Genomic DNA, 26540 nt, shown 5'->3' with positions numbered 1-26540 from the left:
TGCTCAGGACGGTGCTAAAGGACCCCTGGGCCCAGTCTCGAGTTCAAATTTCAAAACACCTGCTCCTGGCCAAGTATTACTGAGGTCAGAGATGAAGATAAAGAGGATCACTTTGCTAAGCGCTAGCTGAGCATTACTGCTTTCCTCCCAAAAGCCTGGGAGGGCCACAAGCAAGCAACTGCTGTGAAGCTGGAGGGTGCTCAGATTTGGGAGAGCGGAGCAGAGCGTGCTACTGGCCTGGGAGCAGCGGAGATGCACAAAATAGGAACTGCGATGCTCCAGCCTCAGGCTGGACAGACTTACTTTGCATTATTTTGTTTGTCGTCTTCTGAGAGGTTGCCAGTCTTTACAAGATCGTAGCTGATACAACCGGGCTGTATTGCATCAATTAAATCCACCACCGCCAAGCTTGTGCTGATAGTCTTGTCCTGGTAGGAGACACGGTGACTTGCATTAAGGAACGGACAGATTTGCTCTCTGTTTCACATTCAGTCCAGAGGCAGTGGAAGGTGCGATGAAAACCAGACCCTCCAAAAACACTGGTCTCGACCTTTCTAAGACGTACTGAATTATTATACAGTTTTTGCCCCTTATGTTAGGCTAGGGGAAGGCTATTCCCCGAGCTACCATGCTGTGGCAGGGCTACACAAGAACCGGGTTGCAGGAAACAAGAGCCCCACTCCCACCACTCCCACGTCGTTAAATGAAGTTGTCCAGGAAGAACATGGGACTAGATGGTGAGTCCAGCTTCAAGTTATCACATCATACAATTACGCTCATATGATATCATCGGCACACAATCCCATCCAATAATCACTCAAACTTTCTCCGCCTGGGAGCTAGTTAGGACTTTCCCCACCTGGGACTTCAAGGCTATTCCAGCACCTCACTCAGATGGTTGAAAACCCAATTTCCAGGTTAGTGTTTATTCATGCATGATTTATAACCCTCTGGCCCTGTGTCAACACTGTCCTTTCGTTTATACAGTGGTTCATGGCATGCAGATGTTTGCAGCTGGAGTGCAGATGTTTGCCTGCAGTGCCAGGCAAGGGAAATGCCCGTCGCCCCACTCCCATCGCAGAAAGGAGACTCGTACCTTAAAGCTCTGGATGGAAGTCGACTTGCCAGCTTCCTTCAAGGTCCTGTTCACCCAGTTTACAATGATGTCGTCATTTGCTTTTTGACCGTCGCCGAGATCCTCGAGGACATTCAATGTGTACCTGGGACCCAGAGAGACCATTACTTACAAGCGAGGAGCAGACAGGGCAATCGCACGGTCCCGGTTACACCCGAGTCCAGACTTCAGCACTTGGGTAGGATAAAAGGGACCCTACCAGGAGACCGGGGCGTCTCCGGCAGCCTCCGCTCTAAAATATCCTAACCAGGCAGCAAACAAATGTCTAACGAGAGACACGTCACTAGGAAGTTACAGAAGTTGGTACAACCAATACACCGCGAATCCCCTAACCTGCACAGTACAAAATTGCAGCAATTCGGTCCCTTGTTAAACTGCGCAGTTGCCATCAGCTCTGATGACCGTGGCTCACGAGCGATTTCAGAGGGATAACGCATCTAAAGCTTTGCATGATTTAAAAGACAAATAGACGTAAAGCTTAATGTTATTTTAAAAAGTAGTCACTTCCTTTTGTCTCTACGGTTCAAACTCAGCTTATCATTTAGAGAGAGTTAAAAGGCATTGTTTAGAAGAACTGTTGCTATTACAAAATATTTTTTTATAAAATATAAAACATGTTTTATAATGGCGACAGTTCCTCTGAGCAATGCCTTTTAACTCTCTGTTAAAAGATTTATAAAATGTAAAAATCTTTCCTATTTTCATAAATTCACTAACATTGGGATCCCTCCCCATTAATAATGAAAGTTTCTTTCCTTCTACCCACATGAGTATAAAGAGGCAAAAAGGAATTTCCAAAGGTGCAATAATCCAGTAAGCCTTTCATTTAGATTTGTTTCTAAAACACCTAAAACTCTGTTTAAATATGCCTAGTTTTTGGCTCTCCATACATGGACTAGCCACTACAGAGGGACAGAAAAGCCACGTGGTAGCACGGGATTCACCAAGCCACACTTGTGACGTTAGCAGCGCAGAGTTGTTTCAGATCCGCTTTACCTCCTCATCAGCTGCCAGACAAGTGCAAGGGTCAGCGTTGGGTTCCCGTCATTCAGGTCCTGTCCACCGATGCCGACCAGAGAAAATTTGGCTGGATGCTTCCCCAAGTCTACTGCATAGTTACAGTTTTCTAGCTACACCCACAGGGAGAGAAGTTGAACACAAATCATGCACCAGAAGAACAACAAGACCCCCAATATACAGAGAAGTTTCCCCATTTTGCATTAACTGTATTTCTAGCCAACGGCTTATTTTTCTTACCTTCTTCATGTTTGCCCCCAGCTTGGGGTACGGAGGCCTGTTCACTTTATTCCAGTCGACAGGCACTTTGATCTTCTCATATAACTGCAATATTACCAATGCATCTTGGAGGTCGCTAAAAAAGGGATAGCGCTGGTTAGCCCCGGCGATCCTTGGTGCACCTTCCCCCTTTCGTCTTGCTTTGAATGCTGTGCCCAGCAGGTAGGTTTCCAAAGCACAAGCCAGCAATACGACTACCCTGAATGGAGAAAGACTGCACGCTTTCTCCTCTGCTTCAAAAGGGGAAAGTTGTGCCATGAAGTTAAATGCAGATTTCAGAGTACCCCAAGGATAACCAACACCCAGTTAGCGACTTGGCAATCTTGCTGGAGTGCTCCTAATTTATTAGTGCATCGCTAGAAAAGGATTAATCAAAATTAACCAAGCTCTCTGGTCCCTAAACACGGCAACAACAGGAAGCCTAGGTGGAGATACCCCCTTGCTAAATCAATGGCAGCTTCTAAAAACTGAGGTTGTGCTTTATTAAAAGCCAACTGCTCCTTCAAGAGCCCCCGGGCCGACACCTACCCATAGAGGTGATTTACGTGGGGGTTCACGCCGAGAGAGTTCATCCAGTTACGGAAAGTCCTTTCCTCACGCGTCTCTCCTGAAAGGAGAGAAAGAGACGATGGGTTTAGATGCACACGTAACCCCATATAAAAGTAGAGGTTTGGGGCCATTTTGAAGGCTAGCTACATAATATCCTATGCTGGCTAAAGCCAGCCGGCGATTACGTCCACACCTCCTTGCTTTAAGAACAATGTTTGTCCTGATGCCTCCCACCAGGCTCGACAGGACAGGGGGCACTTATTTTTAGGGTGAAAAACAGGTTTGGGTTTTTTTCCTTCTGTGACTTTTCACAAGCAACTTGCAGAGCTACCCATGCGCGGTGTTTGAATGTGCACGGAAAGGATCCACGTTGCATTATGGAAGTAGTTCGGTCTCCAGCTGGGTGTGATTTAGGCACCGCAGCAGAAGGGAAGGTCTCGTTACCTTCCAGGAGAGTCCAGTCGATGTCCTGGTTCTCGGGCTTGGTGAGCGCTGGGTACTTGTTAAACAAGTTTGCCACGAAGGCCAAGTTCAGTTTGGGATTCCCGCTGACCACGTCGGCAGGAGTCACGAACTGTCTGCAGCCCAGCCTGTCGGCCTGCTGAAGCATGTACTCTGCCCTCTTCAAGTCGTCCTTCTCCTGTGGGAATCAACACGCCTGGGTCAGAGCCGGCCTTTGGGCGCAGTCGTGGGTACCGCTCGACCATGCCCAAAGGCACAACTCCACCGGACTGCACGGGGCATTTAGAAAGCAGGGCAGATATGCAGAAAGCAATGGAGAAATGCCGTGTTAATTCAGGTCATGTTGGTTGCAATGTGCTTTCTCTAATTTCCGCCTGGTGCAAAGCCCCAAGTGGTGCTTTTTAAATAGGGTCATTAAAATGCATAATTCAGCATGCTGACAAAGAGCTGGAAGCACGAATTTATTTGCGCATGTTTGCTTTCTTCGTGTTGAAACACGCTGGCATTTAACTGCAGATCCAAAGCATGGGTTCCCACCAACGTGTTTTCAGACACGGACACCCCGGGCATCTTGACAGTCTAGGGGCTGACGGCAAACAGTCCGCGACCGGCCGGTTTCCAGAATAAGGGTATAAAAGGCTGAATACTTACACTGAAACCTGACATGTTGATATCAATCTGTGGCTCTCCTTCTTTCTGCCCTTTTGGTGCAATTTGGTTGAGAAGGTGGAAATAAGCTCTGGAGTCCTGAAATCCATGAAACAGAGCGTCAGCTTCATCTCAGACAGGGGCAAAGCCACAGCAGCTGCACATTGCAGCCTCCTCTTAATCAAGTCACCGGGCATAGCTACCGTATGTACCTTGACTGAATTACTGAAGTCAGTGAGCTGGACAGATAAGAAAAAGAGCAATAGAAAAGCACCACAGCAGAAATCCAGGAGGCATGAGGGGAAAGAGAAAGAAAGTTAGCAGCATTCGAGTCAGATTTAATAGCATTTAATCTGCAAAAGAACAGGCACGGTTTTAATTCTTTACACCCCACAGATTGCTACAAGGGAAACAGCAAGTATAAAAAGGCCCTGATCTTTAACTGCCAGCAGAAACCCAAGGTGCTATAATCACACCAGCCTCCGGAGCAGCTTCTTGCCCATGGCCACTACTGTGCTGTCAATATTTTGATTATACAGGGTTTTCTCGCTGCTTCATGTTAATACAATGCAGATATTTTTCCTTAGAGCTGATAAAATCAAGCATTTTAAACTACTCTGGAGAATTTGGAGAGACAGGAGAAGAGCTCATAGCCTTGCATCCAGTGGTAATTGTGAAGGAAATGCAACATCTGGACTTGCTTTTTCTTGTAAAAGCTGAAGTCCATGCCTTTGTGGGGCTGTGAAGAGCCCACAATACTCTGCACCAACATGAAGACTGGACTTTATTGAAGACCTACATTTCCCCAGTTCCAACACACTACATTTTGGGTAAATATTAGCCGGCAACACAATTTCCATTCAGTTGGAGTGCTCTCCTATGCAGACGTGACCAAAACATTTCCAAAGACAATTTCCCCCTTTTTTGGATGAGCTCGGTCCACAGCCTCCTTTACAAGCTCTTGCAAATAGCTTCTGAAAGAAAACCGTCTTGAGCTCGTGTGCGCTTGCCATGTGAAAGCCAGCAAGATGCATACAGCTGTAAAAAAACCCAAGGGCTTTTGAACTAGTCAGTCTGTCTTGCAAAGACTGAGGTGTCCAAAACAGACCCCAAGGTTCATCACTGGACAACTGGGTGCAAGCAGGCACTACAGGAGTGCAAGCCCCCATGTATACCGACGTCACATCACTGCTGTATGGAGCTGGATCATCTCGTGCCGAAGCACTAGATCCCTGATCTTGCAAGCATGCATGTGCGTGCTTCACCTCGCTATTCATGTGTCCTCACTGAAAAAAACCAATGGCTCTGCTCTAGGCAGCGAAGCAGCACATGCCTGTTTGCAGACCCAGGTCCCAACTCATTAACAAAGCAGCAAATATTTCTGAGGGAATTAAACACCACCTTGTCCATTCACAACCACGTCCCGCTGGCGCGTAGCTCAGACATCCCGGCGACTCCCGAGAGAAGCAGGCGGCTCTCACGTACCTTGATGTCTGAACTGAAGTTATTGATTTTGTGCCACCCGGCATTTTCCAAATGGAAGTTGGCCCATCTCAGGAGCAGCTCTTCTGGTGACAGCTTCATAAGATCCTCCAGAGTTTCACCATCACGGAGCAAGGCAGCCAAAGCTGGAAGAAAAAACACAAGGACGCTCATAGACACAGGACAGCATTCTTTAAGAGACGCCATCTTCCACATTATAATTAAACTTGGTAGGAAGTAGCTTCAATGTTTTTGGATGACTAAGACTTTGATCACATCCAAAAAAAAAAAGTTTTCTGACATTTCCAACTCAGACAAAAACCACCTCGGTTTGTCCTGGTAAAAGTAACAAATGTTTAATGGAATGGAAAAAGTTCTGTAAAAAGTTTTGGTTGGGGTGTGAGTGGAGTTTTTCCATGGCTGGGAGGCTGTAATTATTTAGTGCGTGCACTTCAATTTGAGAAAAAGAAAGGATACAAGTAATTTCACATATCTTTGGCTGAAGTAAATGACCACAGCTCAAAACAAGCGTTGTCTGGAAGGCCACTGCTAATGCTTATCAGGTGGCAAACGGGCCAGGTCTAGCTCCAACACTGCTGTGTCGGTAGCAGTGGGGAAAGGGAAACTGCACCGTCAGAAATGTTTCCAACGCAGCTCTTTTGATGACCATTGCCAATTCGTTGATGCTGCAGCTTTCTACCAAGATGCACTGGTTTTAGCTCAATGGTCATCAGGAAGATGCATCGACTCCACAACATGGTTAAACAGCCATGGCAGGCAAGCCAAGGCCCAATCATCAGGGCACTCACCTGGGATATGAGAGACCCAGGCACCAAACCCTGCCCTGCTGTGAAATGGCGGGGACAGGGGCCAACCCAGGGCTCCCCCATCCCGGACAAGTGCCCAGGCAACCCCGCTGCTCACTCAGAGGAAGAAAAGTGGGGTGGCCTCTCTTTTTCAGTGAGTTTTCCAGAAAGTCTAGGTTGTTTCAGTGAAGGAACAAGTGAAAAAATAAAAAATAAATACACAGGTTTTTCAAAAGGTTGAGTCCCTGCTTTACTCAAGCTCTGATTGGGGCCGGCAGGATGCATCTTTTTCTCTGAAACGCTGACCAAACAGCTCTGATTAAATGCATCCAAGAAAATTCAAGTACAGTGCGTCTGTTTTGGGTGGGTTTCTCAAAAACCAAAAACACCTGAAAAAGTCAGTTATCAACTGGAACCTGAAAGATGCATTGTAAATATATATATTTAAAATGCATCTTTCAGGTTCCAGTTGAAAACTGAGTTTTCCAGGTTTTTTGGTTTGTAATAGATTAGATTTAGACAGACAGACAGACAGACAGGCACACATCTTGCTGATCAGCTATATTACACACACACACACACACACACACACACACACACACACTGGCGTTTTGAACCCGAAAGCTTCCTTAATAATTGTTTTCCAACTATTTAAGTTGGTCTAATAAAAGATATCCGATTCACCCAAAGAACCTTGTCTGCCATATATATATATACACACACACACATACACACACACACGTGCAAATGCATACACATATACACACACACATATATCTGTACACACACACACACGTGCAAACACATACATATACACAGACACAGACACATACATATATATGTATATACACACATGTGCAAACACACACACACACAGACACATACATGTGTATATATACACACATATATATGTATACACACGTGCAAACACACACACATGTAGCTATCTAGATCTCTCTCTCTATAGATATATATATATATATCTATAGAGAAGAGAGAGAGAGCGCGCGAGCGCTCTCTTTAGAGCTGCTACAGGCCCATATCTATCTATCTATCTATCTCTCTCTCTCTCTCTCTCTATGGGGGCTGGGGGGTTACAAAAGGACAGATTCTGACCAGCCCCAGCATCACACGTTGGTTCAGCGCAGGTTTTGAACATATCTACTTACATTCAGGAAAGCATCTACTACTTTATGACTATTAGGGGTTTCCCCAGTCGAGAAATCATCTGTTTGCACCTGAAAGCTTGCTTTGGGATCAATTTATTTGCAGAAGTCGAGGAGACGCCCACCCAGGACAGGAACCCCTTGCTGTTACTGCAAGCATCGTATGCACACCCGGCCTGTTCACAACGACGACAGCACCGTTAGGGAAGAGCGCGAGGGGACTCGGCCTGATGGACAGAGGCAGTTTCCAGGCCAGACAGATCAGTGAGGCGAGGAGGAAGAAAAGGGCTTGGAGAATAAAGCACAGATAATTCATTCAGGCCAAGGTGCGCGGCTTTCATCCGTCTCACTCATTCTCCTCTCCTCTCCTCTCTTGCCCTGCCCTGCCCTCCCAACGGGACAGGAGCGAAGGTACATCACCCTTTGCAGTCGGGGTTACCTTCATTTCTGCTGAGCTCGATGTCAGCAAACAAGCCAATCTTTATGATCTGCCAGAGCAGTCCCAGAACCAGGTGCGGTTTCCCTTCCCTCAAATCCTCCGCTCCAATATTGACAACATGACACCCGATGGCGGAGGCAGAATTCAACGCCAAGTTCAAGTTTTCCTGTAAACAATACGGCTCCGTGAGACGGGCTTTGCATTTCATTCGGGGCAGGCAGCTGCGGGACTTGCCTCCCCCGTTAAGGAATAAAAACGTTGTCTTATGGCAAAATCCTGATGCATTGAACTCCAGCTCGACTTCTTTTAAAACGAGCTGTCTCCGAAACAGGACTAAATTAATATGAACAGAATAAGACCCACGGGTTTAATTTCAGCTTCTAGTATTTGGTTTCAGCCTGAGTCACATCTAGTGGCATTAAACAAGATTAAAACAGAAAATGAAACGGAAACGTTTGTTTATAAGCATAAACAGAATATTGCTCACAATACATGGCAGCTGCATACAGTGCATGGATGTGTAACATTAGCAATTTAAAGACGGCATTTTCCAATACATGATTATTTCCATGCATGCTCTCAGACCTCCTTTTGATATGAAAATTAACCTGAAGACGGATTTGTTATAGTATTTCAGTTTTAATATAGCCTGCCAAAGAGACCTTTAGCAGAACTGAGAAATTCCTTTCATCCTTATGAATATTTACAGAACATTACCCTCGACTAAGATTTCCATCTACTACGCACTACAACATTGCCTTTAATTATTAAAAATAATAATCATTTAAACTCTTCTCTGCTCTGAAGCAAGGTTTTGAATTAATTAGCAGAGCACGCCCAGGAATTATTTTTGCACAAGTCTTGCATGAGCTAAACTTTATTTAGACATAAGGAAAATCTCATACCTGGATGATGAATGGCGTGAGTTTTTTCTTGTTGATTGTTCTTTCATCGATCGTGTCCGGAACAGAAAGGTTGATCATTTTGCTGATAAAGAAAAGAAATATTTGAAACACCTTTAAAGCATTTTATCTCAACACAAGTCCTGGCAGGTATCTGCCACAGCAAAGTGCCCTTTTACAAAAAAAAAAAAGTGCTATTCAAAGTGGTTTAAAATATGAGGTTTAATATTTGTGCTATCAAGGATGTATCTGTAACCAATCATTCGGTCTGATGAATCTTTAAACACGTTTGCAGCCACCGCTGGTCTCTTGGTCGCTGGAGTAAAAACTCATGACTTATTCATACACCACCAGCAACTAGCAACGACTTATTGTCCTGCTCGCGGCTGCTGTAAATTCCAGGGAAAAGACCTGTTTGCTCCCAGTCGTTTGCATTTTCGCAGACTTCTCGTTATATTTTAGCTTCTTTTCTACTTTGGAGAACTCATAAAGCAGCAGAGTCTCCCAATGCCCGAAGAAGGGCGTTTGTGCCTGAAAGCTCGCAAAGAACTTTTTTCCAACTATTTTTATGGTCTAATAAAAGATGTCACATCTACCCAAAGAACACGCAACTCAGGCCCCTGGCACACGTCATGTAGCAGCATGATGGGATCGGATCCAACCCCAACAACCATGCGCCACACACGCATGGCAGGGCACGTGATTTTGGATCGGGGATCAGGTGCAAATGGCACCATTGCTACTTTAGCTTCATCAAGGGCACAGGTTCAATCGCCGGTTGGACGAGATGACTTCTTGAGGTCCCTTCTAGCCCTACTTCTCTATGACCCTATGAGGGGGGCATTTGATAGCAGCCTTCACCTCCCTGCCGGGGGCTGCAAAGAGGCTGGAGCTGGGCTGGTCTCAGTGGGGGCAGATGGCAGGACAAGGAGCAATGGGCTCATGTTGCAGCAAGGGCAGTTGAGGTTGGATATTAAGACAAACTTTCTCCCTTGGAGGGTAGTAAAGCACTAGAACAGGCTCCCCGGAGAGGTGGTGGCATCTCCGTCCTTGAAGGTGTTGAAGACCCAGGTAGACAAAGCCTTGGTTGGGATGATATCGTTGGGGCTGGTCCTGCTTGGAGCAGGGGGTTGGACAGGATGTGACCTACGGAGCTCCCTTCAACCCTCCTTGTCTGTGATTCTTTGACTTGCTGGTGCAGGGGAGTCTGAGCTCCCCCCTGCAACAGCAACAGCAACCAGGCACCCGCAGCCCAGCTGAAGCTAAGAGGTCCCAGGGCTGGGACCCACAACCAGCGGATTGCTGGTCCCAGCCTGGGGGTGCATGGGAGTCTTGAGCTGGCTCTGGTTACCAAGCCACACGTTCAAAATCAGACACGATGAAATCCAGCCACAAAAACGTTATGCATCTTTCATGGGATGTTTTTTTGGCTGGTTTTCCAGTTGGTCGCACTGCTGATTCCTTGAACGTGTGGCACAGATGCTATTTACGGTGCAATTAACAGGTTAATTGTATCTTGACAACGTCTGCCAGCGGCCTCAGGCCAGAGCAGTTAGAAAGGAGAGACCCCGCTGCTCTAAAACATCCCTTCCAAAATAAACAAAGCATCGCAAACCTTCGGAAGAGACTGCGTGTGAATGCAATGCAAAGCCAGACTAGGAACTGGTTTTCCTCCTGCTCAGCATGTGCAGCAATGCTTTATACCATGCCCGAAAAAAGAGCCAGAGCCAGGTCCTTGCTTTGCACTAAGAGTGATTTCCCCACTGCTCAAAAATCACACCAAGGTAGGCAAAGACATCATGAAAACAGGAAGATCTTCCCCATGTTGATGCTGGGCTTTTGGTTGCAGCCGTGTTGGTCTAAGGACACAGGCAGGCAAGGTTCATTGAGTGGATGTGATATTTTTTATTAGACCAACTTAAATAGTTGGAAAAACGTTGATATGGCACAACTGAAACTCCAGCTGGTTCCATTGCTTCCTCCCTGGGGTGCGACTGGAAAAGCCTTTACCAAAAGGGGAATTTAGGTTGCTTGACAGCACTGGAGACATTAAAAACAAACCAAGTTTCCTAGTGGGCCTCAGCCAAGACAGAGCCTGGCCTAGCCATGACTGAAGTCAGCAGGAGGTTGGTGAGATCCCCAAGATCTTATTTCTAGGTCCATCTTCTTTATCCTCTGTTGAAACTTCCAACAAAGGGGAAAATACTTTGAGATGTGAAAATCCAGGATGACTGAAAGCTGTGTAGGCTGCTGCCTCCTCTCTCTCTCAATTCATCCAGTTGGCTGGGTTTGTAAAAGGAGGTAACGTAACACAACGCACATCTATGCCAGGTTAAAAACTTCCACTAATGCAATAGCCAAGTCTCCCTCACCTTCTTATGATGCCCCTTGAGTAAAGTCAACCCACAACCCAAACAGAGAAGCAATTAAACCAAAAGAAATCTGAGGACAAGACAATGCATTGAACTAGTTCCCAAGGCGGTCGATACAAAACCATCGCTGTGTTGCACCAAAAGTCTAGTTTAAAAATACAACACCTCCTTATAGAAATTCTTTGAACGTGCTGGGGCACAAAAGCAGCTGGATTGGGGAAAAAAACAAGTTATGCCAGCAGGTTTTGTATGCAACGAGCCATCGTGACTTACCAGAGAACAATCCCATCTCCAACCGCTTTGAACAAGTCATCTGTATTTGGGTTCATCGGAACAACATGCCTACAGTCGGGATCGTTTTCCAAGGCTTTGTTTATCCAGTTTACAAAGGCGTATTTTTCTTCCTCTAAAAACAGTGCAATTGTAAAGTTAATCCAGGCCTTTTAAAGCACAGCAAATATTTGTCCCAGGAAACCAATGCAGAATAACCTAAGAGTTGTATGCTGCAATTGCCATGTTGTATTGAAGTTTTATGGGTCATACGAGTCAAATTCAGATTTGGTTCACCTCTGTCGTTAGCATCAGAGGAATATGTACAGTAGGAGTTATTACTCAGGAAGCGAACTATCCTCCAATGCAACCCAAGGACCACTACCAGGATGAATCGAAACAAGAATGAGCACACGGCTGATTTAAAAACAGAGCTAAGATGCTGTCACTTGATATTCAGTCCTGCCCTCGTGCCAATGTCTGACCTTCAGAGAAAATAATAATAATAATAAATAATAGTAGTAGTAGTAGTAGCTGGTCTACTGCCAGCTGCTCAGACTTCCCATCTATGGGGTTTGATCTATTCACATTTGTAAGTCCAAGTCATACCTGAATACGAGTGCTGCGTCCCTTCGCTGGAGAGCTCCGACGTCCCACCAAGAGCACATATTCCCTCCTTTCTGTTGATGGCTTTTCTGAAAGTTTTGGCAATATCGCTGCTTTTCACCTCTTGGAAAATCTAGAGGTCGAAGAGTTTGGTTAGACAAACAGCACGAATGCAAAAGCAACAACAGCGTTCGTTTCTTCCCGTCTTTAAAGCAAACTGTGGCGTGTAATCAGCAAACACGAGAACGGTCTAACAAAAACCAATAACAGCGGTGTTTAAATTTGCCATGGGAGAAAAAAGAAGAAGAGAAGAAACCAACCAAAAGCCTGCGGTCCCGCTTTATTTATCGAGTCAGGTAAGGCAAACCCGTCCTGACGCAGAAGCAGGAAGCAGCAGGTAACTGCACCTTGTAGTTAGGTTTCAAGAGACCACCAAAAAAGCTCAAATGTCTTAATACTATGAAAGCAAGTACACATGCAGCTGTCTCCAGGTGAGCAAAACCATTCAGAAAGCCGTTGCACAATTTTAACCGGTGTGTAAGGTGAAGGCGGCTTTAGTTCAGAGAGGACTTGGTCCACATCCCGCAGAACACAAAAGCGGGTTGTTTTAATGCACGAGGACGTGTACAATAATCAAGTCTCCGAGACGATCTGCAGACCCGACGACCTACCACGTGATACCGTTTGTGTAGCAGACAGGCCTGCCAAGCTGCCCTGGCATTTGCGGAAAGGTTAGCCTGAAAGGTCATGCCGGACTCTCTTTGCAGGGAAGGATGCATTATGAGCGATTAAAGGTTCCTAGAGAGCTCAGCAGCCCGTTAGGAACGAACACACAAACCGTGCAGACTTCAAAAATAAAGACATTGCAGCCGAGCGGCTCTCTCCGCACCCCCCACCAGCCCTGCCCATTCTGCCCTCCTCTTGCTAATCCCCCCCCGATCGTCCTAGTTGCTCGTCCCGTGGACGAACAGCAAATATCTGCGTCGAGTCTCAGACCCTCCAGGAAAGGTTTGCATGGAAAAAAGACCCCCGAGGTGCTCCGAACACTCAATAGCTTCATCACCCCGCAAGTGCACCCAAAGAGCCGCCCACTCCAGCGACAGCCCCACGGAGGACTACGGAGAGCAGGGACAGCCTTTCCCCTGCTTCTTTGCCTTATTTTCCCCATCTGCCCGCTCCCGCTCCTCTCTGACCACGTGCAAGACTTTCCACACCTCCCACCACCGCACGCGTGCAAATCCAGCTCTGGGTTTCTGCCATCACGGGACCAGAAGTCCCAGCTGAAGCAGCTGTGTTAGCTCCACGTGTCTAGCCAGCTTGTCTTTTACTGCCCAACTCTGAAATATCACCTCCCAGGGCTATTTCTCGCTGCTTCGAGATAGACACAACAGATTAACCAGGTGGGCAAGGGGCCAGTCGGCCTCTTGTCTGCAATTCCAGCTGCCCACGGTGTAAGCTTCGATTTAACTTCTGTTGCTCTGTGCTGCCGTTCTCGCTGTCTGAGAGCCGTGACGGCTGCATTTGTGGGTGAGTTGAACGAGGCAAAGGGTTTGACAAACGCGGGAATTTGAGAAGAGCCCTGGTCGCAGAGCATCTCTGCAAAAGCCATCAGGACTGGACCTTATGCAAACAAACTCCTCTCACTCCAGGATGTGTCCCTCGCCTTCCCTGGTTGGCAGCCTCCAGAGCCAGGGGATGGACGCACGCACCTTTTAGCCACATTAAAAAGAAGGGCAGCTGCTGCCGTCACACCTGCATGCTCCCAGACACAACCCACATCCCCTTAACTTGGATCCCAGGTGAAGCAGCTGCTACGGGCCCATGGACATGCGACGGTCCCATCACAGCATCCTGTATCAGCGACCTTTGATATCGATGGGGCAGTAAAGTAGGGCTGTGCTCCTACTTACATATATCCTGCTATACACACCCAGAGTTACTAGATTTAATGTGCATTAACTAAAGCATGTTAATGCAAGTGTAGAACTGGCCTCCTGCCTTCCTCCTGGGGTATCCACATCCTCCTCTGACCAGCTCTTCCACCATGGGGAAATGCCCAGCAGCTAGCTCTACATCCCCGTCCTCCACTCCTTCCCTGGGCTGTTTAGCAGAGGAGACATGGCCAGCCAGCAGGATGAAGCAGCCACGGGGCGAGGGGAATTAAACCAGCTCCACACAGCACACCGCAGCATTGCTCCTGTCCCAACACCCTTCCACACAGTCCTACCTCCCATACAGCTGGACCGAAGAAATTGGGCTCCAGAGTTTCCAAAGTGATTCAAAGCAGCAGCTTGTACCGTGATGACTTTTATGATGCATTTGGAAGCGTGCAGTTGTGTTTCCTGTTGGCTGGACTAGTCATGTGGCCCCTTGTCCACTCTCTAAAACATATGCTTATATGAGGGCCCAATTTTGATCAACTTTTAAGCCTTTGTTCCCCCCTCTAGTCCCAGGATAATCAACCTGGGGAGGATCAATGCTGCTGTCTACACTTTAGTTATAAAAAGTTTAAGCTGCATTACTGTTGGATTCAATCATTGCCCCTGCAGAAGCAGCATCTGCTTATTTAATGAATTGACAATGTTAACACCTTGCTAACCCGTTAATTGCCGACGTGACACTCGAAGTATGACCTGGTGCGAGTTAGAGCGAAGAACCGGAGCTGAAACGTGCACCCAACATGCAAATGCTCGCACACTGCAAACGAACTCCAACTTACTATTCAGCTCCGAACTCAAGAGTTCAGAGAGGCTGAAAATAACTGAGGAACAAAAAAGGTGAAGCTAAGTTAAGAGAAAAAAAAGATATATCAAGAAAAGCTGCACATGAAAACACCTTCCTCATCACAGCACATATTGCTTTACGGCATGCTCGTACAACGTCCGCGCGTTGGGGCAGGCGGAGGGCGAGGGGCAGCATCTCACCAGTCTCGTAGGGACGGCGCTAAGACTGTGCTGGACGCACCAGATTTTTTGCCCTTTTGTGAACGGCTTCATCTTCCAGGTCTGCTCCTATCTGAGCGGGAGGATCTGCTGATCTGGACATCCCAGACTCGCATCTAGGTGCAATCCCTCTGTGCAATTTAAAATCCCCCTTAGGTCCTTATGGGCAACAACTGGAGAGGATGAGCCTCCAATAATCATATGTGCTATCCAGGCAAAAAAAATCTTCTCTGGCTGTTTTGCCATCCTGGAGAAGCAAACACCACCTCGACTCAGCCCAAGAGTTGGCTCGGGACTTTGCTAGCTACAAAGCTACATCAGCACCTGGACCCAACACCATCAGCAGGCATTTGGGGATCCAACATGCTTGGCGGGATCTCATGGACGTCCAGCCACTGCCTGCAAGGCTTGGCAGCTGAAAACGAGCTTCCCTCCCACGCCAGAAATGATGAGCATCGTCTTAGAAAGGACTGAAAGGAGGAGAGAGGGTTTCCAGGCAAGGAATGCTTTGCAGCCTTTCTTTGATGCAAAACCTTACTTTTTCCCCCGACCTGTTTCGAGTGGGAGGTTGCAACGCTGCCCAAAAGGCTGGTCAAGACCAGACAATATCTCAACAGGCAACGGTGCAGTTGCACATTTGCCATCTCGACGTCGAGTCCTGCTAGGAAATGGCCAGGAAGCAGAGTGCAGAGGGGCTATGGGGGGAGGAGAAGTCGGACCCCCCGTTCCCTTCAGACACCGACTCGTTCAACCGAGCCAGGACAAGAGCTTGCAGCGAACGCAGACGGTTCGGCTGCCGGAGAGCGCAGCCCTCTGTACTTACATAAACGAACTCCTCAAAGCTAATCTTCCCGTCTTTGTTCTTGTCGCTGTCAATCATGAGCTTCTGGATGATCTCTCTCACTTTGTACCCCGGGAGGGGCAGGTTGGCCTCCCTGAAGAGCTCGTGCAGCTCGTAGTCGCAAATGAACCCGTTGCTGTTGAGATCTGCACAATGCAAGGAGAAGAAAGCCTGTGAAACGGGGCTTCTTACCTCAAATCACCCCCCAACCTGCATCCAAACAGATTTTGCCTGGAGCAGTGTTGTCAAACCGCCCTGGGTGGATCCGGACCACAGGGCTGGATCCATGGGGTTGCATTCGGGCAGCAACGGTGGCAAAATAAAAATGTCACCGTGCGTTTGGTAGCATCCGTGCATCTTCCAGAATCTCGGCGGAACAGGGGATTCCCTGCTCCAGCTCGCTGCATCGCACGCACGCACGCACGCAGCTTGTGCCCGGCCGAACCCCGCGTTCAGAAAGACCCATCAGGAGCGTGCAGTAAACTGAGGGAGCTGTGAAAGGATGTGCCGCTGAACGGAGCCAGGCAGCACCCGTTCACCGTTTGCGTCACGTCTTCTCGATGCGTGATGTGAAGGACGAGACGAGACCAAGGGCGACACAGAGGGCTCACAGGCTTGAACTTAAAGCAAGTAACTTAGTGAAGATCTAGCGTACATCGAGCAAGCGCAGGTACCAATGCTCCAGTCCTCCAGAGAAGCACAAACACGGCTGACTTTCCGCAGCGCAACTTCAAACAGGGCACTTTTACACATGCACTTTAATGGGCACTGCCCTATTTCAATGCACATTAAAACATCACTTGAAAACCACGCTCTTTATTTAATGTGCATTAAGACAAGTGAATATGCATTTTTTTAGTACCTTGCAATGGAGTTGGGTGTGTACATATGTACTAAGGCAACCTAAAATAAGCCACATCGGCGCGTACATACATACACCTCCTTGACACGGTGGCAGTTATCTTGTGAGCTAAGCTGACTTAACTGATGCAACTCAGATAGCGCACCTTGGAGGTGTATTATCTTGTGCTGCATTTAAGTCGACTCTGCTCTGCTTGCATGTGTACGCTCTGACAGTTAAGTCGACTTAAAAAAGTTAAGTCAGCTTAACTGTCAGAAATGTAGTATGTTTGTACACACCCAGAGTTACTAGATTTAATGTGCATTAACTAAAGCATGTTAATGCATGTGTAGACGCGCCCACTGGGAGTTGAATGGGATTGCTCTTAACACACATGGGCAAGCTCCATGTAAAACTTTGGAGCAGAAATCCCTGTGGTTTTATGGAAGGTTTATCTAGCAGGCCCCTCGCATCTAATTTCCCCGCTGCAACATATCCAGCACGTTAAAAGCAGAAGGCGGCAACACACCACACTTTACACATGTGAATCTAGGGATGTTTCAATCAGTCCTGCATGCCACATTTTTATCAAATCAATGTTTCCGGCTATTACCGACAGCAAATAACTCCCTGTTATTTTAAACATTGCCCACAAGTGACGCTCAGCTAACCAGGGGCAGCAACACTGCATACCTAATGTTGGGTTGAAATACAGATAGTCTTGGGCAAGGTTTTCTGCTTGCAAACAGATCTGCACATTACCTGCACAGCATACCAGCCGCATCGCCTGGCTCGGACACACACGTGCATCCTGGACCCAAACCGACAACCCTTAGCACCTGGCAGGACGGTTCAGGCCAGGTTAGCAGATGAGCTGCTGTTTCGAATTCAACCAAGACGCTTGCTGTAATGTGCCTGTACCAGTGAGTAGGGGCAAAGGGTTTAAGGGAGCCAGGTTTTGCTAAATCTGGAAAACACCTCCTCCGTCGGACTACCAGACCGTGCTCCTATAAGGAGGCATTTCTGCACCACCAGCACAAAGAAGGATGCCACTTGCAGACTGCCTCTCTCGGTGTGCGGCATCTCTTCAGAGAGCTCCCACCGGGCGCTAACAAAACACGGCTATGAGATGCTGCAATTTGGGAAGAACAAGGCTCCGGCCGGGAAAGGTATCCCACGCTATACGAGGCTACAGTCACCGGCTACCCAGCGTGAAGCGACTTTGCACGAGAGCAGCAATAGAGGGGTCTCCTCCTCTTCCTTGGATGCACACACCTGGCACCCTGGATAACACGCGATCCACTTGCCGTGCCCACGTGAGGGTTGAAACCCAGGGGCCAGGCAGGGGATCGGAGCTGGGTAACTGGTACCGACACGGAGGCTGCTGGTGGGACGGGCTTCGGTCTACAGCAGGGTGTCCGGTGCACGGGATCGGGACCGCGGACCAACCCCAAGCCACTCCTCCAGCCTGCGAGGCCAGAAAGTTGGGCACCGCTGGTCTCCAGCGCTCTCAGCCAGCCTCCTTGCACCTAGAGAGGCACTTGAAATAATTAAGGGCCCTGAGTTTAGGATAGAAAAAACATCTGCCAAATCCTACAGGTCTCTAATGCAGAGGCTGCTTTCATTAGGGGGTGAGAAGGGGAGAGGCCGGCCAGGTCCCCCTCCCTGCAGCCTGGACAGATGTGCCCGTGCTGGGCCACTGGATTCATGGCCCCCCACACCTCGCTGCAGGGCCCCAAGCTTCCTCCTGGGCTCGGCCAGACGGACCCCACCTGGGACAACGGAGATGCAAGCTCCTACCCCGGAAGAGGAACGCACGCACGCCGTCCTTGGCCTCTTCTTTTGAGACTCTTGCCTACCCCAGCTAGGAAGAGCAGACACGCACTCCTCGCAAGGGCACAGGCACCCCGTGCTAGTCCCCACCACGCGCGAATGCACGCTCGGCTTTTATAAAACCAAGGCCAGCCTTCGTGGACCGAGCAGACGCTGCTTTCAAGCGGTGCATTCAAATCCTTCCCAATGCCCGGCCCTTTACGGAAAGGTAAGAGGTGATTTCCCGAAAAGCAAAAGCACCGCTCTGGAGGGTGGTTTGCTCTTCATGTATAATGCTTCGGCAGGGACCCCTCACTCCCTTCTCACCCCCAAACCCGCTCGGCTACCCAGCTCCAGCTGAGATTTCTAAGATATTTTCATAAGTTTGCAAGAAAGGGAAAAGCAAAGTGATTCATGGCAGGAGTCCAAGGCACCTTCAAACAAACCTCCCAAGTTCTGCCTCGAGTGTTAGACTATAAAAAGTATCATGTCACAATGAATTACTAGGACACTGAAATCCCATCTCAAACTGCAGTAATTACAGTAATGCTGATGAAATATCGTGTGGCTCAGCCAATGAGTGATTTGGTGAAAAACGGCTGTCTGGCCTTCACTTTTAGAGCTCCTTTCCAAAAATATAAGCTTACAAAGCAGGCTTTATGAAACACTCCAGCCCAAGATGTCATCAGCAAGCTATTTCCCTTGCAGATAAATCTCACTTTCTTTCATTATGGGTTTCTCATTGCCTAGACTAGCTCCTTCACGCTTAGCCCTTCACGGCCCGAATCTAAAGAAAATGCAAGCGAAGGGTGGGAGGGCTTAGGCAGAGCTCGAGTTTCACCCCAAATGTCTGCAAGCCGGCGGCCAGTCTCGAGTCTGGGTGCACGTAACCCCCTCGTCTCCTCTGCCCTACTGCCGAGTCCGGCAGGATCAGGAACGCCGATGTCTGCGAGTCCGAATTGCGACTCCATGCTACTTCCAAAAACACCAAAAGCTGGCTGCTCGCAGCTCTGCGCATGCCCGTTATCCCGGGGAGACATACAGGGCTGATTTTTCTCTCCATTCCTCCAGCATTTCTGTTCCTCCCAACATCATTCATGTGAATATATATATATATTTTTTAAGTTTCCAGAGAAGGATTTGCTCTATAGCACATCTGTGTTTATTCGGCAACGTCAGGGGAGAGGCCAAGGATGGGATTTCATATGACGGGAAGCCGGTTGGAAAGTGCTGAGGAAGTTTTAGTGCCAAAGTCCCCAATTCCAGTCTCTTTCCTGAGCCCATCGAGCCCTCCTGGCTGGCCAGCTGCTCCGCCTTTCCATCCCACGGCGCACAGGGGAACGTGCCCGCTGGCCACCCAACCCCACGCAGGATGCCCGGCAACTCCTCCCAAAAGGGGACGCAGCACCCAGCCTTCGCTTCGCACTTGGAGATGCAAAGTCCGACCCCGAGACATTTCGGCGAGTGTATTTCCACGCTCACTTGCCGCCCTGTCTAATCTGCACGAGCTACTTCCCACACCACTGCAGGTGCTTTCAAAAGGAAGAGATGGACCCTTGCATGGGCAGGGAGTACTTTTGGACTCTATTTTATGCATCCAATCCTTTCACAGCATCGGATGAAGTGAGTTTTAGCTCACAAAAGCTTGGGCTAGATATCTAATTTAATCAGCCTCTAAGGTGCAAATCTACCCTGCTTTCTGCAAAAATTTGTTTCTACCAGACTCTCATCCTCTGCACTCCTCTTCCCCTCTACAAAAGCTTGTTACACTGGGAGGCATCATGCATTTTCATCTCAGACGAGGACATGGGGAGATTTGGGACCTTCTTTTATTTCAGAACCACGGGAGAACAAAAAAAAAATATATATATATATACACACACATATATCACCACGAGACCTTGAAAGTCATTTTTAGCACCTCAATGCAGCAAAAGGAAAGAGTCAGGCTCAGACCGACCCTGCTACAGCGCTAGCTCGGGGCAACCCGCAGCAAGTCCGGACGGGCCGCGGCACCGTCTGAGTTACTTGAAGCAATGACTCACTCCTGAGGATCAGTTAACACTGAGCTGGGCAGATACCCAGCACCAGCTCACACACCAAGTATGCATGGCACAAGGCAACACCCAGCAGATAACCAGACTGACCACGGCCAGATGCCTTGCACTGGATTATTTGCATGGTGTTCCCACCCAGGCTGCGCAGATGTGACGGGCGATTTGCACCGGAGAGCTCGCTTGGGTTCGCAACAAGCGCCTCACCCACCCGTGCCTCCAGCCCGGCAGGCTGCTCGGGCTGGACCGCGGGCTCTGCTCGGCCGTGCCCACTTTGCAAGGACGGCGCAGGCTCCATCCCCGGAGCAGTCCTCCGGTGTCCCCCCGCCACCCGTTCCCCGCCTTAGAGCCAGAGCAGCACGGCGGCACAGAAAACGACCCAGGAAAGGCATTGCAACACGCAGGCGAGGACATTCATCACGCGGGCTTTTGCAATGCCGCGGCTCCACAGCACGGCTGCTCCAGCATTCGAGCTGAATCTGCAGACAAGGCACGAGCGCTGTTTCACCCCAAAGGTCCAGTCCTTTTGGACCTAAAGTCCCATCGTCCAAGCTCAGCAGGGCATTTCAGAGCCCATGGTCCCATCATTTTTTAAGCAGCGCTTTGGTTTCCAAATCACTCGGGCACTTCTGAAAGTGGGATATGGACTTGGTCCCACGCTCTCCGGCCTTCCATGCATGAAGCGTGCCGCAGGCCATGAGAAGCTGATATTTGGGAGGCCCCTTTTGCTTATGTCACATTGACTTAAATCGTATCCCAGCTCGGCTGCAGTTTGATTCTCGTTGTGCCACTTGGCAGCAGCCGGCTGTCAACTCCTGCAAGCGCGGGTTTACTCGGGAGCTCAAAATCCTTGGGGAGAAGAAAAAAAAAAAGCTGCCCTGGGGTTGCCACTGGTCTTTAAAAGCAATACCATAGTTGCTTTGACATCCAGGTGGACCAGCCGGATAGATCTGCCGCGAGACCCCACAACTCGTTACACAAAGCAGCTTGCATTTCAGGTTTTAACTCCTGAGCAAGAATGGCAGATTTAAGTATTAAAGCCCGATGGATCTGCTGCCCCAGAATCTGCAGAGTTTTAAATGTGGGTCAGGCCGAGGCCTAAAAGCATCCTGATGCTATTTCAGTCGCTGCGAATGCTCTGCAAAGAGCGAGAAACACCCCTGTGAGACGCGTCTGAAACACAGAAAGGGCCGGTTAGCAAGCGAGTGCAGCTGTGCAGCACCGACAAGCAGCACCGACGTCCAAAGCAACCCTCAATAAGCTGCATCGACTTCTCTTCTCAGGGAAAAGCCCTCACGCCTTATTTCTCCAGGTCCCGACTCTAGTGCTCACACACCCACGTTGAAGTCTTGCAAGGTCTCTGAAGGGTCATATTTACCTACGGCGATGTTCGTCTCGTCAGGGAGGACGAGGGGAGGGAATGGCAGAGGGGGGCAGCCAGCTGAGAAGGGGGACGCGACACAGGACGTGCAGCGGGTATACCGAACGGCACGGCCGGTCTCCGACTGCCTGGCCGGCGGGCTTCCTAGTCCAGCAACCTGCACCTCCGCTGAGCCGGGGCTCGAACACAGCCGGTCGAGCAGGGGCCAGAGACCCGAGTCTCCTGGAAAGTACCGGAGATCCTTGCAGCATCGGCAACAACCGCCTGGCAGCCCCCAGGACATTGCAAGCCTGCCGACCAGCTAGCCGTGCCGCCGGCTCCCCGGGGCTGCGTGCCCAAGGCAGGCTTGGCACAGGCTCATTCAGGAGGCAGCGTGTCGAGCATCCTTTACTGGCTCGATGCTTTTCTAGACACCAGACATTTGTCACGATGGCAGCACTTAAGACTCCAGGACATTCATCTCGGTCCGTCGCTCAGGCTGGCAAACCCTATTCCCCGTTGTTACCAGACCCACTGCCTCCCTGACTTAAATCAGGAGGCTATGCAACTAAGCTGCGGGTGAAGTGAAATAATGAAATGGCCGGTGATCGAACCCCTCCCCAAAACGAACGGCTGAGCGCAGGAAGAGCCAGAGCTGCTACCAGGCACAAGCACGAAATCGTTTTACCAGGCCAACGGCAGACTGCACAACCGGCCCGCAGCTATAAAAGTTTCCTATTTGCCCCGAAAGGTGTGCACGTGCCAGCCTGCTGGACCTGCCACGACACACAGACGGCACCATCCTCTGCCCAGATGCGGGTTGTGCAGCAAATCCGCAGGGAGGAAAAAAGGAAGGAAAAAAAAAAATTAAAAAAAAATCAAAGCCACGTTAGGTCTGGAGGAAGTGGAGCCAGAGAAGTACTTAAAATAGCTTAAATAACAGGATGCAAGGGTGGGGGGAAGAGCCCACGCGTTTCCATTTAAGGATATGCACTCTTGGGGCAAAACTCCAGCAGCATCCCACTTTGCTGGGAGTTAACATTCAGGGCCGCTATTGTTTCGGCCAAGGAGTCAAATAAACACTGCACTGAGCTCCAGTGGAAACAGCCAGCTGCCGAGGCCGAGGAAACAGGCCGAGCAGGTCCCCGGGTTTTGAAGGAGGAAGAGGTGGCTCTCAGCAAGGTTTCCAAGCAGCTCTGCCCATACTTGAGCCGGGCAGCCCATGCCAAGACCCGCTATGCACCACGGCAAGCCTGCCGGGGCAGCCGGCAACCTCGAGAGTCCTCCTCCCTGGCCCGCTCGGGTAGGGGCACGAGGGCCGTATGCACGGCTTGTGGGGGGCCGCGGGAGGAGGCGCGCGTGTGACATCGAAGGGACCGGCGAGCAAAACCCCTTGTGGGGGGCCGCGGGAGGAGGCGCGCGTGCGACATCGAAGGGACCGGAGAGCAAAACCTGCACCCTCCTGCCCTGCAGCACACGTCTGTTCGGAGCGGGGTGCCAGCTTCTTCTGCAGACGCCTCCGGTCGGTTTGTACTCCAGACAAGCCCATGCTTGCGACCTCCCTGCTGGTTCCTACTGCCTTCCCCGCGGGGCTGCAGCGAGCAAAGCACGCCGACCCGACCGCCTCCGCAGAAGGCATCCGACTGCTTTGTCCGTCCGTGGCCCAGGTTTGCTCCATGCACCGGGCCAGGCCTCGTACCCACATCACCTATCCAGGTCTGGGAGAGCTCCCTGCAGGGGTTAGCTCCCTGCCCCGTGTCTCTACAGCAAGGATATCTGCGGGTGGTGAACCTGGGACCAGGGTGAACACGCCTGCCACTTCTACCACGGGAGGGAGCAATGAAAGGCTGAGGCTTGCAAAGGGGAGATGTCTGCATGAAAGGCACACCCAGCATTCACAGCACAGAAAGGCTGGAAAGGTGCCTGCAGCACTGCACAGAGGAGTTAAGGACAAAGCATTGCAGAAATCCTTCAGCTTGATCCCCCCCGCCCCACGATACGCTCTCCAGCACCCTCCACCGAACCGGAACAGCGATTTGCTAGATGCCACGGTTAAAATAGTTCTTGGACATGCTCTTGTTTCAATGCACAGCCTGGCCACGAATAAAAGCAGCACGGTTTGATGTCAATCGTGGCAGGAAACACTCCCAGGCCATCTCCACACCAGCATCCTAAAAGCACAAGGGCCTCGATTATGCTTAATGACACTCCCTTTTCCACGCGGCTGATTCTCCCAGGTAGGAAGGAGACCTCGTTAAAGGCAGCTTTAAGCTTGATGGTCCTTTATGCTGGCTAAAGAAAAGGCAAAAAGGTTCCCAGAAGAACCACCAAGTAATGACCCATTAAAATCCTGCTAGCAGGAAAGCAGTGTCTAATAGCTTCAGGGCTTCCCAGCGTTAGATGCTGTGGGCCATCAGGTAATATGAATGCCAGACAGCTAATACAAGGCAAGCAGGGACTCTGCTAATAAAGGCAGGTGCCGCTGTTATTCGCATTGCAATTCCTTAAAGAAAGCGTGTGGCGTTTGCAGCGGTGATCTCCGGAGCTATCGGTGAGCTGACATCTGCTGGGTTTGGCGGAGATTTCCCAGTCTTGCATTACAAACTGAACTCCCCACCCGCTAGTCATGAAATTAAGTTAGGATTTTCGTGTTACGCTAGTGCTGCACCGGTGCGCGTCGCACAAGTGATCACCGTGGCACAGCGTGCGAGGTCTGTCTGCAGTCGCCAGCCTGCCGGGCGCAGATCTGGACAGGAGGTTTAATCCATCTAACAACACGGCTCCTTTCCACAGTCCAGGTAGCAATTTTGCTGGCTGCAGGCCGGAGCTCGCGACATAAGGAAGGCCTCAAACAAAGAGGAGCAAGAGCACAGCAAAAGCCGCGAGACGGAGATACCCCCCGGTTGCCACCGTTTCCACGGGCCGGTGAGCAGAGCTCCTAAGTCCTGCTCCCTGGCTCTGTGGGATACCCCAACCCATAAAGGGGGCAAGTCATTGGGGCAAATGCATCCAGGAGACATCTGCACACAGGCACAGCAGCCACACGGCCACGGGCTGCCCACCAGATGCTGGCCATGCCCCACTACTGCCCCATCCTACAAGACCATCACCACTAGGCTTGCCTGCCAGCACTAAGCTGGACCAGGAGGGCAGAAAACTAACAACAGTCATCACCTGCCAGCCCATTTGCTTACCAACTTTGGCAAAGGCTTCCTTGAGCTCCTCCAGCTCATCTTTGGAGATCTGCATGGTGTTGGCCATCGCATGTATTCAGCGAGTACCTGCAACCAGAAAAGGAGCACCGTGAAACCCCGTTTTAGTCACACGCGCTTGATTCGAACGGTGACCCTGCAAATAACAGCAGGCAGGACACTTCCAAGCTCCAAGCCCAAAAGATCACTGCAGTTCCTGCCATTATTTTTAGCATTAAGAAACCAGATGCTGAACACAGCTGGGAAGGGATGCACACGTGGCACCGCGCTGCTAACCTGTCATTGCGTGCGCCTTTTACTGCAGGCAGATAGGTCGCTGCAACTGCTTTTCACGTCTGTTGTGCTTGGAGATGTTGGAGGAGCGGTAAACAGGCCCATTTGGGGATCCCCGTGTTTTCCGGCAGGGTTATTTAGGAGCTCAAACAAAGTCTCCTTTTCCCACAACAATCTGATTCGGGGAAAACGAGATTCTGGGAAAAGCCCGACAAAAGATCCTGTCAGCAATGCCTGAAAAGTGCATTCGCAGGCAGGCTATTTCTCTAGAAGAGCGGCTGACACGATCCAAAGCGCCTCTAGCCGCTGTATCCCAGGGGGAGATGTACCCCGGGGGGCTTGTTTCCACTGAAACCAAATGCACCGAGCAACCTACAGACTTCATGCAGAAGCCCCAGAAAGGAGGGAGCCGTGCCGCCCAAGGGGCTTCTCTCCGGGGTGCGCGACAGCCCCCTCCCGCCGTGCTGCAAAGACGATGGGAGCCCGGAGTCATTCGCAAAGATCCCACTGCACCTTTGGGGAGGAGCAGGTGTTTCTGGCATAATGCATGGGGATGGATGAAGGTTTAACTAGCAAGCCCAGCAGCTTCACCCCTGGCAGGGCCCTTGGAGACGGGGTCCGATTTACACGATCAGGATCAAATGGCAGGAGACCGTCATCCTCATCCAGCTGTGACTTCCTCATCCAGCGGCACGGCTCATCCCCCTCGTCTGTCTAGGCCAGGTGTCACCTCGCAAGCCGGGTCCAGCCCAGGGCATCAGGCACCCAAGGGCCGCACCACAAAGGCCCCGTCTGCTCGGACACTCGCCCCCAGCTATGCACACCCAGGCGTGCCCTGCTTCCCCAGATTACCACGCTGCCCTTACCTGCGGGGTCACTTCTGCTGCCTTTGGTATCAGGCGGGCCGCGTGGCACAGCACAGAGCAGGTCGTGGCCAGCTGCCCTTACCTGCGGGGTCACTTCTGCTGCTTTTGGTATCAGGCGGGCCGCGTGGCGCAGCACAGAGCAGGTCGTGGCCGGATCCGCTGGGGCTTCAGTGCCGCTTTCGGATCTGCGGGGAGAAACGAAAGAC

The 26540-nt window shown here is 50.1% G+C and overlaps 1 protein-coding gene across 3 annotated transcripts in view; it reads right to left on the bottom strand.

The window, feature by feature from the left end:
• Positions 1 to 26540, bottom strand: part of PLS3 (plastin 3) — a 44559-nt gene that overhangs the window by 1804 nt on the left and 16215 nt on the right. For 2 of the 3 annotated variants that reach the window (XM_025205053.1, XM_006024437.2), the window contains exons 2-16: positions 26417 to 26519; positions 25178 to 25264; positions 15899 to 16062; positions 12137 to 12266; positions 11531 to 11663; positions 8889 to 8970; positions 7984 to 8149; positions 5576 to 5718; positions 4094 to 4189; positions 3425 to 3620; positions 2960 to 3038; positions 2393 to 2507; positions 2132 to 2265; positions 1097 to 1220; positions 304 to 428 (exon numbers count right to left, since the gene is read on the bottom strand). In XM_025205053.1, coding sequence (XP_025060838.1) covers positions 304 to 428; positions 1097 to 1220; positions 2132 to 2265; positions 2393 to 2507; positions 2960 to 3038; positions 3425 to 3620; positions 4094 to 4189; positions 5576 to 5718; positions 7984 to 8149; positions 8889 to 8970; positions 11531 to 11663; positions 12137 to 12266; positions 15899 to 16062; positions 25178 to 25244 — 1754 coding nt within the window. In that variant the 5' untranslated portion in view covers positions 25245 to 25264; positions 26417 to 26519. The other variant, XM_006024438.2, reaches the window with a different exon arrangement.

This window comes from Alligator sinensis, unplaced genomic scaffold, assembly GCF_000455745.1.
Source record: "Alligator sinensis unplaced genomic scaffold, ASM45574v1 scaffold1059_1, whole genome shotgun sequence".
Classification (NCBI taxonomy): domain Eukaryota; kingdom Metazoa; phylum Chordata; order Crocodylia; family Alligatoridae; genus Alligator; species Alligator sinensis.
Note: the sequence above shows the minus strand (reverse complement) of the source record. Positions and strands in the feature narration are given on the sequence as shown.